This window comes from Nicotiana tomentosiformis, chromosome 5 (genome assembly GCF_000390325.3).
Source record: "Nicotiana tomentosiformis chromosome 5, ASM39032v3, whole genome shotgun sequence".
In the NCBI taxonomy this organism is placed as follows: Eukaryota; Viridiplantae; Streptophyta; class Magnoliopsida; order Solanales; family Solanaceae; genus Nicotiana; species Nicotiana tomentosiformis.
In genome coordinates this window covers 135,143,956-135,156,860 of record NC_090816.1, presented here as the reverse complement: position 1 = coordinate 135,156,860, position 12,905 = coordinate 135,143,956, and the positions used below count along the sequence as shown (strand labels likewise).

General features: G+C 37.8%; 1 protein-coding gene and 1 pseudogene across 1 annotated transcript; one reads left to right on the top strand and one right to left on the bottom strand.

Annotated features, from left to right (window-relative positions):
- The first annotated feature begins 218 nt into the window (after positions 1 to 218).
- LOC138893202 (pectinesterase-like) lies at positions 219 to 3,019 on the top strand (annotated as a pseudogene).
- Positions 3,020 to 8,528: 5,509 nt separating this feature from the next.
- On the bottom strand, positions 8,529 to 9,495 carry LOC138893201 (uncharacterized). The gene is made up of 2 exons (XM_070176978.1): positions 9,117 to 9,495; positions 8,529 to 9,031 (listed from the first exon to the last, which is right to left on the bottom strand). The coding sequence occupies exons 1-2, from the start codon at positions 9,493 to 9,495 to the stop codon at positions 8,529 to 8,531; spliced, it is 882 nt and encodes a 293-aa protein (XP_070033079.1).
- Positions 9,496 to 12,905: the final 3,410 nt, after the last annotated feature.

Sequence of the window (12,905 nt, the reverse complement as noted above, 5' to 3'; positions counted from 1 at the left end):
TTCGAAATACCCAAAATATTGGAGAGGACGGGATCAACCTGCGTATGATTTTTGAAATGTTTCAAGGTCAACATGCAGTGATAGCTCGGTTGCAGAGCCAAACCCATGCACTGAGCAGGCCTGAGCCCGGTCCACCCCAAGAAGTCACCCACAGAACGGGGCCAGTTGTAGTAAGGTCAAATGAATAAGAATCGAGGACTAACCCCAAAATTATAAAGATGCTCGAGGAACTGACAAAACGGATAGAGTCAGGAGAAAAGAGGATTGAAGCAAATGACAAGAAAGTAGAAACTTATAACTCCAGGGTTGATCATATCCCGGGGGAACCACCAATATTGAAAGGTTTGGATTCTAAAACGTACGTACAAAAGACTTTCCCCCCGAGCGCAGCTCCCAGACCGATCCCCAAGAAGTTCCGCATGCCCGAGATTCCTAAACATAATGGAACGACCGACCCCAATGAACATGTCACCTCTTACACGTATGCCAGTAAAGGAAACTATCTAGAAGATGACGAGATCGAATCCGTATTATTAAAAAAATTCGGGGAAACCCTGTCAAAGGGAGCAATGATATGGTATCACAATTTACTACCTAACTCTATCGATTCTTTTGCCATGCTTGCAGATTCTTTTGTAAAAGCACACGCCGGAGCCATAAGGTCGAGACCAGGAAGTCGGACCTTTTCAAGGTAAGGCAAAAAGATAACGAGATGGTAGGAGAGTTTGTATCTCATTTCCAAATGGAACGAATGGATCTACCACCGGTCACGGACGATTGGGCCATTCAAGCTTTCACCCAAGGACTAAACGAACGAAGCTCAGTGGCTTCACATTAGTTGAAGCAGAACTTGATTGAGTACCCGGCTATTACCTGGGCCGATGTACATAATCGATATCAATCGAAGATTAGAGTCGAAGACGACCAGTTGGGATCCGTTTCCAAAAGGGACATCGACCGAGAACCGAGGTTGAACAGGGACCGATATTATCCATATAATAGAGATCATAGGGGCAGCAGACCAGGGCACAACTCCGTACTAGGCGAAAGGAGAAGTGATCGAGGCCAAGGGTCTCGAGGACTGATGAGCAAGAATGGTTTCGACATACATACCAGACCTAAGGAAGCACCACGATTGTTAGAGTATAACTTCAACATCGATGCATCGGCCATCGTATCGGATATCGGACGCATCAAAGATAGTAAATGTCCTCGACCTCTCCAGACCGATCCAGCCTAGAGAAATCCCAATCAAATGTGCAAGTATCATGGAACCCGTGGCCACAGAACGGAAGATTGTAGGCAGTTGAGAGAAGAAGTAGCCCGGTTATTCAATGAAGGGCACCTTCGAGAGTTTTTATGTGACCGGGCCAAGAATCATTTCAAAAACAGAGAGTTCAATAGACAAAACGAACAAGAAGAGCCACAACATATTATCCACATGATCATTGATCGGGTCCAAACCTACACCACTATAGAGTAGCGAGGACGGTCGATGCAGTTTTACCCAACGAGGTCGGGATCGATTTCCACAGGGAGTTAATTTGGTTTGGAGTTGGGTATCTAACTAATCTAGATATGCATGTTGTTCCTAATTGCACTTCCAAACATTGTTGCGATTGATTCTATTCTAATTTTATACTATTGTACGCTGAGTGTAAGCTAAGTACAATATTTTTGGTGAAAGTTTTCAAGTGTTAAAAGGCACTAGGGAAGTGACTTCCGCCTAGGTGAGTATCTAATGGGTATCAAGAATCTAGGACAAGTTTGTTGTGATTGGGGTCGTGATATAACCATCACACAAAAGCGCTCACTCTATACCTCTCGGTAGTTTGAGTGACTTTGCCTGATTTGGCTTTCTCAAGCCCAAATGGGTGTTCATACAATACAAGTGAAATTGGCCCAAGTCGGGTATTACTATCTCTAGGTTTAACCCTTTAATTGGGGCTATTAATCTCTTGAGTTCACCCCAATTCCTTGTTAGCCTAATTTTCCTAGGCTTAGTCCCTCTTTCTCAAAAAGATCCTAAGTCATAAAGGCATGAATTAGTGTTTGCAACCACTAATTCTATAATTTTAGCATGAATTAGGCTAAATATCACTAACCCATAAACAATTAAACCCTAAAATTCAAGACCCATTAAATACCCACACTAGGGTAGGATCACAACCCTAGCTATGGGGTCTAGCTACTCATAATAACAGCAGAAATCAAAGATAAAGATGAAATATAAGCCATAATATTAAAGTACAAGATGAAAATCTAAAGTTTGAAGGTAAATCTACTCTAAAATTGCCCAAAAAGGGAAAAACCAGCCGTTCACGTCACTACGTATACCTTTCACTACGTATTAATATTAATTTGTTGTTCTAACTTTGCAGCCGCAGTGGGAGAAGGGTTCTTAGCCAGAGACATAACATTCGAAAACACAGCAGGGCACGAAAAGCACCAAGCAATTGCACTTCGCGTAGGTGCCGATTTATCCGCCTTCTGCAAATGTGACATGTTAGGCTACCAAGACACTCTCTACGTCCACTTCAATCGTCAATTCTTCGTTCAATGTTTCATTTCAGGCACAGTTGATTTCATCTTTGGCAATGCCGCAACCGTACTCCAGGACTGCGACATCCACGCCAGACGTCCAGGGCCGGGCCAGAAGAACATGGTCATGGCCCAAGGGCGAAAGGATCCCAACCAAAACACTGGGATCGTGATTCATAAATCTAGAATTGGCGCTACTTCAGACTTGAAATCAGCTCAGAAAAATTTTCCTACGTATTTAGGACGGCCGTGGAAGGAATATTCTAGGACTGTGATCATGCAATGTTCGATCGCGGAGAGTGAAATGGAAAGGTTTTAAAGTTATTACTAGTACAACTGAGGCTCAAGATTATACTCCTAACAAGTTTATTACTGGAAATAGTTGGTTGAGCTCCACTGGTTTTCCTTTTGCTCTTGGTCTCTAATATTGTTTCTTGTTTTTTTAATTACTTTGTTTTGTTTGGATAGACTTTTTGTTACTTTTTAGACATTGTTAATTAGTTTGAGAAGTGGTATTTATAACTTATAAGGTTGTGGGTATTAGCTAATACCAAAATAAATTTTATATCAAATCTTGATATTAGCTATCCCATACTGAATATCCCTGCTCTATACCAAACAACTCCTTTGATGATTGATATCATTTTAAAATAATACTCTTGAATAAAGACTCTAGATTAACAAATGAAGTAGTAAAAAAAAGGAGTGTGGGAAGTGTCGCACCCTAAAAGAGTGTGATATAGACAGCATATCCTGATATAAGTGTCAATGACTAATTTCACTCGAACCATAACCTACATGTGACAGATAAACAAGTTGACCGTTCCACCTTTTTCCTCACTTGTTCAGTGTTGTACCCTCTTCTTTGGCTACATAACAATGACATATGGTTGTGCAAATCATTGAGCTAGCACTTAACCAAAGCATACCTAATTGAAGTCTTATTAGTTCAACAATAGGAATAATATTTCTTCATGTGTATTTGGATAAACTTTTATTGCTTTAATTAATTTATATTATCACTTTAGTTTTTGTCCTCTTTGTTTGCCCGTAAAAATGATACAGTTGAATTTATACGTGGATAGACAAACGAATCGATTTGATCCCAAAATGATAAATAAATTAAATAAGAATGCAAGACTTAATGTTGCAGAGTGTAGTATCAGTACAACCGACCCCATGTACTGATAAGTGCCGAGCCTAACCTCGACAAAATAGTGACGAGGCTAAGGCAGGTCACTTACATTAACATGTACGCAATAATAATAATAATAACAATAATAGAAATAAAATAGGTATCTCTTTTCAACAATTGAAGCCAACACTCGGCAGTCATAAGCAATTATTATTTCAATCATGATTTCCGTTGCGGCGTGCAACCCGATACCACAATATATTTACATTCAACTCTGTTGCGGCGTGCAACCCGATCCTCCAATATATTCATTTCAATTAATTCTGTTGCGGCGTGCAACCCGCCCCAACAATATAATTCCTCAATAAATTTCCGTTGCGGCGTGCAACCCGCTCCAGCAATATAAACTTTAAATAAATCTGTTGCCGCATGCAAACCGATCCCTCAATATAAACTTTAAACAACTTTGTTGCGTCGTGCAACCCGATCCCCCAATATATTTAACAACTCTTAAATATAATAAAAATACTCCAATAAATACCGCATTCAATGAGAAACTATTAAGCATCAAGGCATACAATAATTATAATTCATTTATGAAACAAACAATGACAAGTAGCAATTATGACATATAAATCAAATAAGCATGTGACAATTATTACAGGAATTCAAGAATTAATATTTGACAAGGAATAGGAGAGAAATAATTATTATAATAATTAATTCGTGTCTTAAAATAATTTAAGATGTTTAAATAATTAAGCAAACAATTAAATTGACAAAGTATAGGCACTCGTCACCTTGCCTATACATCGTTGCACATGAAATACACATAGCAAATAATTCAGAGGTTCAATTCCCTCAAGTCAAGGTTAACCACGACACTTACCTCGTTTTGCAACCAAGTTCAAGAATCCAATAAACCTTTGCCTCGTGAATTCGTGTCCGAAATCGTCAATCTAGTCAAATTCGTGTCCGAAATTCGGGACCTCAACCAAATATACCAACAAGTTCTAAAACATCATACGAATTTAGTAGAGACCTCAAATCACATCAAACATCGCTAAAATTACAATTCACACCTCGATTCGAACTTTTGAGTTTCAAACTTTTAAATTTACAAATCTTGTGCCGAAACATGTTAAATGAATCCGGAATGACTTCAAATTTGGCGCACAAGTCATAAATGACATAATGAAGCTATTCCAATTTTCAGAATCGGATTTCGGCCCCGATATCAAAAAGTCAAATCCGTGGTCAAACTTTGAAAATCTTTAGCCTTTAAATTTTTAATTTCCGTGAAATGGCCATAACTTGAGCTAGGGACCTCCAAATTAAATTTCGGGCATACGCCCAAGTCCCAAATCACGAGACGGACCTATCGGAACTATCAAAATATTGATCCGGGTCCGTTTGCTAAAAATGTTGACCAAGGTTAACTTAGTTGAGTTTTAAGGCTATATTTCACATTTTAATCAATTTTTCACATAAAAATTTTTCGAAAAATTATACGGACCGCGCACCAAGTCGAGGAATGATAAATAGTGCTTTTCGAGGTCTTAGAACACAGAATTAATTATTAAATTTAAAGATGACCTTTTGGGTCATCACGATATATATATATATACAGTAATACCCATACTGTGGGCAATGGCGGATCTAGGAATATATATATATATATACACACTACATATATATATATACACACACACACAACAACAACAACAACATACCCAGTAATACCCATACTGTGGGCAATGGCGGATCTAGGAATTTAAGTTCGTGGGTGCTTAACGTAAATTTATTAGCAATCATATTGCATAAATGCATAACTAATTTGAACACGGTGATGAAAAGAGTTAACGAGAAAACTCATAGTATTAATATTATGGACGTCGTAAAATTGTGATGGATAACGTTGCTGACAAGAAAAGAGATTGATGGTTTTGTCCCTTCGGGAGGAATTGCTCATCTTCAGAAGGGCCAAAATTTGGAGTCTTTTTTCTTTCTTTATAGTGAATTATATTTTGTAAAATAAGAAGAGATAAAACAAAGTCAGCAAAAAGAAATTCTAAAAAATAGTATTGGGTAAAAATAGCGGCGGGTAAAAACTGGAAAGAATGAAAAAAGAGAAAGTAGCTTGATAATATGAGGAGAAAAAAAGGGAATAATTTGTCTGTTTTAAAAAAGGCTTGTTGGGGGAAGGATTGGAATCCTCACCCACTTAATTTTTGTAAACTTCCAGCACCCTCCCTTAACCAAAGCACCCATTAAACGTTTTGTCTATTGGGTGCTTTCTGCTCTTTTATATTCGTTTCCTCATATTTTCTATAAAATTATATATACTCGGAGCCGAGATTAATGGGTGCTCGAGCACCCAAATTCAATGAGTAGATCTGCCCCTGACTGTGAGGTTTGGGGAAGATAGTGTGTACGCAGACTTTACCCCTACCTTGTGAGGATAAAGAAGTTGTTTCCAATAGACCCTCGGCTCAGGAAAGCATAAGCAACATATTAATGAAAATATAGACAAGAAGGGATTGTACCAAAAAGCCATATAAAAGCAGAATAAAAACAACAAAACAGTAATGTGATTAACAATGAAAGAAAACAACGGTTAGTCATAAAAACCTACTACCAACAAAAAGTTAGACTGCGTGCCAATACTATTGTTATGAACACTCTAGACTACTTATTCTACTACCCTAATCCTCGGCCTCCATATCTTTCTATCAAGGGTCATGTCCTCGGTCAGGTGAAGCTGTGCCATGTCTTGCTTAATCACCTCTCCCCACCTCTTCTTTGGCCTACTTTCACCTCTCCGTAGGCCCTCTAATGTCAACCTCTCACACCTCCTCACCGGTGCGTCTGTGCTCCTCCTCCTCACATGACCAAACCACATAAGCCGCGCTTCCCGCGTTTTGTTCTCAATAGGGGCCACACCCACCTTGTCGCGAATAACCTCATTTCTGACCCTATCTAACCTGGTGTGCCCGCACATCCATCTCAAATTCTAATTGTTTAATTGAATGGTTAGTTATAACTAATGAAGCATTCCTCCGAGTTTGATTTTTAAATTTAGTAAAACCCTAAACACTTTTATTAAACAGTACCTTGCATATACAATTTATGCGATGTACTTTAAAATATAACATCTTTACATAAGAGCCACTAGATTTTACTATTTATTTTTTCTAGCTCGTATATAAATTGTATACTAATTATATACATTTTATAAATGGATTAAAGGTTAATTTTTCTATAATGATTTAAATTCAAAAACAAAACCATTCTACTTAACATAAGCTGGATTAGACCTCTACGATATAAGCAAGACACATGCTGAAGACAAAGTCATCAGAAAATATCCAAAATTTTAATTTTTGTGAGTATTTTTACTTGCATTAAGGATGTTAATAGTTTGGATTATTTCCTTAAGTCATATTAGAGAGGAGAAGCTAGAAACCTGAGGTAGAGACTAGAGATGTTAAGCGTAGGCTGAGTGGTGGAGCAGAGTACTTGAAAAAATAATATTTGGATACATAAAACACAAGAAGAGAAAAAATTTGCCCGACTTATCGTTATTATTTTTACTTTGGTATTAAAGAGCTAGCTAATAATCAACTCTTCTATACAACATATTATTTTAAAGTCTAATGATGTAACATGAAAAATTATCAGTAACAAGGTTCAATTAAAATGTTGGATAGAAAATATATTATCCCCTATAAATTTCCAATTTTTAAAAATTATTCATGTGTGGTACCGAAATATAAATCCAATTCTCAACAATTAATACTGTACAAAGTTGAGGCTTGGAGACCATACCTGGGAAGTCTTTCTATTTGCTTTTTTTTGGAGGTCTTGTTTTTTTTTTTTTAATAACTGGCACATGTGTATGCACGATTATTAATTTTAATCCAAAATTATAGCATATTCAACTAAGCTTTTAAAATAAGCTTATTTTAAAAAGTGCTTATAAAATGCTTTTGATGAGAAGCACTTTATGTCTGCCTAATTAATTTAAAAGACTATTTTGAGCAGCAACTATTATTTGGTCAAGCTTTTAAAAAGTATTTTAATTTTAGGTGTATTTTTCTCAAAAGTGATTTCAAAAGAGCACTTTTGGGAAGAAGCTACATTTTTCTATTTCTCAAAAATTCCTCATGCTTCTACTCAAAAATACGTTTTTCATTCTAAAAGTGTGGCCAAACACTTTAACTTTAGAAAAATAAAAGCACATTTGACAAAAAAAAAAAAAGAAGCACTTTTAGTTAAAAAGATCCTACATGTTGCAGTTAAAAAGATCCTACATCGTGCATGGAAGAACTGGGCATCTCTTGTAGTTTTGGGCCCTTTTCTTCTGTTGCAATATTGTTTCCTCAGCAGCATTTGTAGTTTCAACACGCTGAAGCTGGTTGTCTTAATCTTCTTCTTGATCTTCGATTTCCTGTTTGTGCGTATTAAGAAACACAAAAGTGTAATGTTGCTGCACTCATTCGTGGTAATCAAATCAATGGCCTTCACTGCCATTCCTCTGCTAGCCCAATTCATTTCTTCCTCATGCTGTATAGTATCTATTGTGTTCCATATTTGTTGTCCGCTGTTTACACCAAAAAATACTTTCTTCCAGTAGTTGTTGCATAACCACTGAAAATCAGTGTACTCCACAAGTGCACTGTCCATTATAATAGTCCAAAAAGTAGTCGTCGATAGAAACTGGGCGTTTCCAGTAGTTCTGCACAGCCTCCTATACTTGTTTATGACCCATTGAAATATGAACTCCTCCTTATTGCTAACAGAGTACTCTGCTATTTTTCTTTTCTTTTCATACACTTTCTTTATCATATTTCTAGTTTCTTTTTGGCTTCACTCTCAGGTATGGGCATTGCATTTTTTCATTGTTTACGATCTTCTTACCATGCGTGTCCAGATCTGTGAATCCAGCAGCTTCAATATTTCCAAAATCCAATGCATAATTAGCTAAATAATCTACTAGACGATTACCTTCCCTCAGTATGTGGGTGAATGTAACAGTGCATCTATGCCTTAACTTATTTATTTCCTCCACAATTTCAGTCACATTCCAAGGAGCTATCCACACTTCATCTAACACATTCTTCAGTAGCATTGAATCCGTTTGTATCAGGATTTGTATGTACTGTTGATTAACACAATAAGACAACCCCTCCAGTATAGCCCAAGCTTCTGCCTCATTATTAGTAGTTTCAGGTATTTCCTTTCCTCTAGCATATACTACATTTCCTTCTTCATTCCTCAATACAAATCCAATGGAACTTCTTCCTGGATTACCCCTCGATGCCCCATCTGTATTTACTTTGATCCACCCCAAGGCTGGGAATTCCCAAAGCACCTTTGTGAACTGCATATCTGGAGGGGTAGCCTAGCCTTCGTATGGAGTCATCTAGTGGTAGTTTACCTTTCCAGACCTTCCATAAAAAGAAAGAGATCTTAAAAGGCATTCCCTTTACCCACATCTTATTGAAAGCATTCCTTTGATCTTGCCTTCTCCTCAAGTAGTTCCAGGCAGAACTAACAGTGAAGTTACCTCTACTTTCCAACCTCCAAAAAGGTTTATCCAATGCATCTTGCGTAGTTGATGGCTTTATTTTTTCCACAATGTGAACAACATATTCTTCTGGTAGAATTTGTAATAGCTTATCAACATCCCATGAGTCCTCTACTACTACCTCACACACATTATTGATAGACCCATCTATTGCAAAATCTGGATTTATAAGAAAATACAAAGCTCCAAGCCCAGTCCAATTTTCATACCAAAAGAGGGATGATCCCATTTTTGTGTGTCATCCTATTTGGTTTTCAGAAGTGTCTCGACATTCTAGCATCCTCCTCCATACATGAGATCCTTCTCTCCAAGGAACAATTACAGGGTTAAGCTTTTTGCAGTATTTTTGGCTCATGAATGAGCTCCACAAACTAGGCATCGTTCTGAACTTCCACCATAATTTGCAGAAAAGAGCTTTGGCCGTATCATGAAGAGATCTAAATCCCACTCCACATTCTTCACATGGAAGACACAAGGTGTCCCATGATGCCTAGTGCCTGCTTCTACTTCCGACTGTATTACTCCAAAACAATTGCGCAAACATTTTATGCAATTTATTGATGACACTAGCCGGTGGATTAACTGCCGATAAGAGATGGATTGGCATGGTTTGTAGAACATGTGATATCAATGTAGCCCTACCACCAATGGATAACAACTTTCCTTTCGAAGATTGCATTTTGTTCATTGTCTTGGTGATGAACCCTTCATAATAATCTATTTTCCTCCTCGTGTAAAAAACTGGGCAGCCAAGATATGTGAAAGGGAAATCTTGTCGTGTTATGCCTGTGATCCTCTGAACTTTGTTTTACCACTTCAGCAGGAGTGGAGTGGTGCATGTATACAATCAATTTCTCTTTATTAATAACTTGTCCTGATGCAGCTTCATAGGCAGCCAATACATCCATAATCAATTGTAAAGATATCGCACATGAGGAGGATAATATTATGGTATCATCTGCGTATGCAAGGTGATTTATTTTTGGGCTCCATTTGGGCATTTCAAATCCACAAAAGTATAGATTATGATGTAATGCATTCAACCCTCTCGACATTGCTTCTGCCGCTAAGATGAATAAAGTAGGCGATAGCGGATCTCCTTGCTTTACTCCCCTTGTCGATTTAAAAAACCATATGGTTGTCCATTTAGCAATACGGAGTACCGATTATTAGAGATTATAACAAAACTCAGAGCTATGAACGTTTCATCAAAACCTATTTTCCTCAAGACCTTTGTCAAAAATAACCAAGATAATCGATCATAGGCTTTCGTCATGTCTAATTCAATAACCACATTTGGTCCTGCTTTAATTCTCAGTCTAATATCAGTAATGATCTCCTGAGTTAGTAACACATTCTCAATTATGCTTCTTCCCTTAACAAAACCCGATTGCTCGTCAGAGATAAGATTAGGAAGAATCCCGACTAACCTTTCATGGATAACTCTTGAGAATATTTTGTTAACAAAATTACTCAGGCTGATTGGTCGCTTATCTGAAAATGTGTTAACCTCCTTATTTTTTAGTAAGAGCACCAAATTCGTGTGTGTCACAAATCTTGGTAGTTCATGGCCACAAAAGATTGCATTAAACATATGAAAGGCATCTTCACCAATTGTATCCCAGCATGTATGAAAGAAACACCCAATGAAGCCATCCGGACCTCCTGCATTCTCACTGTTTAATCCAAAACCAGCATGTTTCACTTCTTCTCTCATTGGTGTTGTTAGTAAGACCATGTTCTGTTCATTACTAACCATGTGAGGTACATTGTCAATAATTCCGAAAGTATTAGGGACACTGCCTTCATGAAATTGGTTACTGAAATATTTGACAACTTTTTCTGCAATTTCTGGAATATTTTCGATCCAATCACCTACATCATTTTGAATCCTTTTTAATTGTAATCGTCTCCTCATGTGATTCACTTGAGCGTGGAAAAATTTAGTATTTCTATCCCCGTCTTTGAACCAAGCCATACCTGCCTTTTGTTTCCAAAACTCCTCTTCTAAAGCCAAATATCTTATCAGTTCTGCTTCAACCTTTTGAAGCCTTTGTCGATTCTGTTGAGTTGGGCTTATTTCAAATTGAGCTTCATGAATAATGACGACTTCTTCAAGGCTTGCAATCTTTTGAAAAATGTCCCCATATGTTGCCTTACTCCAAGTTGATAGAGCTTTCTTTAACTTCTTCATTTTGTACTGAAAAAGATAGAATGGACTTGCGCTGAAGTTAGCAGTCCAGTTTTCCTTGACCACATGAGTGAAAGATTCATGTTTTGTCCAAAAATTTAGGAATTTAAAAACTTTCTTGACTGGGACAGTGTTAGTAGAAGCTGCCAATAATAATGGGGCTATGGTTAGAGCCAATTTTTGGGAGGTGGGTAATCTCCAATCCTGGAAATGTTAGTTGGAATTCAACATTCGTTAAACGTTTGTCCAGACGCTTGAAAATGCAGTCCCCTTCCGCTCGTCCATTCCACCATGTGTAGATACTTTCCTTGAACCCTATATCGCATAGGTTACATGTATTTACACAGTGTCTAAAGTCAAGGACTTCATTCATGTGGACTGGCAATCCTCCAAATTTCTCCTCTTCATCCCATATAACATTAAAGTCTCCTCCAACCATCCATGGTAACGACAAATCATTTGCAAGTGCATACATCGAGTCCCATAGTTCAATACTTTCTATCGCATCACATTTTGCATAAACCAATGTATGTTAGGTTGAAAGCTTGTTAGCTATGGCAAAAATGGCAGAAGAAAACCCTAGAAGGGTTGAGAGAAGAAGAGAGATGCCAGTGAGTCGGTCAAAATTCAATTGACCAAAACTGATTTTCTTATTCTGTAGATACATGTATTAAAAGAAAAAATAACTGTGAAAATAGTTACATGTTTTTAAACTATAACAAATGTGGCTAAGAGTTATAAAAGGGCCTTCTTCTTTCCCTTATCCGAGTGGGCCTGTGACAATTGGGCCTGAGATGCATCTGGGCTAACACCCCCCTCAAGCTTGAGGGTGAGAATACACCAAGCTTACAAAGTAAACCATGATGAACTTGACCAGGAAGAGCTTTGGTCAGGATGTCTGCCAACTGGTTGGAGCTGGAAATAAAGTGCAAAGAAATCAGACCAGTCTGCAAGCAAGTGCGCACATAATGACAATCAATCTCAATATGTTTGTTGCGCTCGTGAAAAACTAGGTTTTTGACAATATGAAGAGCTGCCTGGTTGTCACAATAGATTAGAACTGGGCTGGAAATGGACAAACCAAGATCATGTAGTAGTCGAAGCAACCAGGAAACCTCAGCTGAAGCTTTACAAAGTGCTCTGTATTCAACTTCAGCTGACGACAAGGAGATAGTGGGTTGCTTCTTTCTTTTCCAAGAAATTGGGCTGCCACCGAGAGTAATATAATAGCCAGTGACAGATTTGCGAGAAATGGCACATGCAGCCCAATCAGAGTCAGAATATGCTATAAGAGACAAATCAGATAAACTGGAGAGGAGCACCCCTTGAGCTGGGTCATTAAGTAAATACCTGAGAACATGCAAGGCTACCAACATGTGGGGTATTTGAGGCTTTTGCAGAAACTGACTTAAATGTTGAACTGAGAAAGAGATATCAGGCCTAGTATG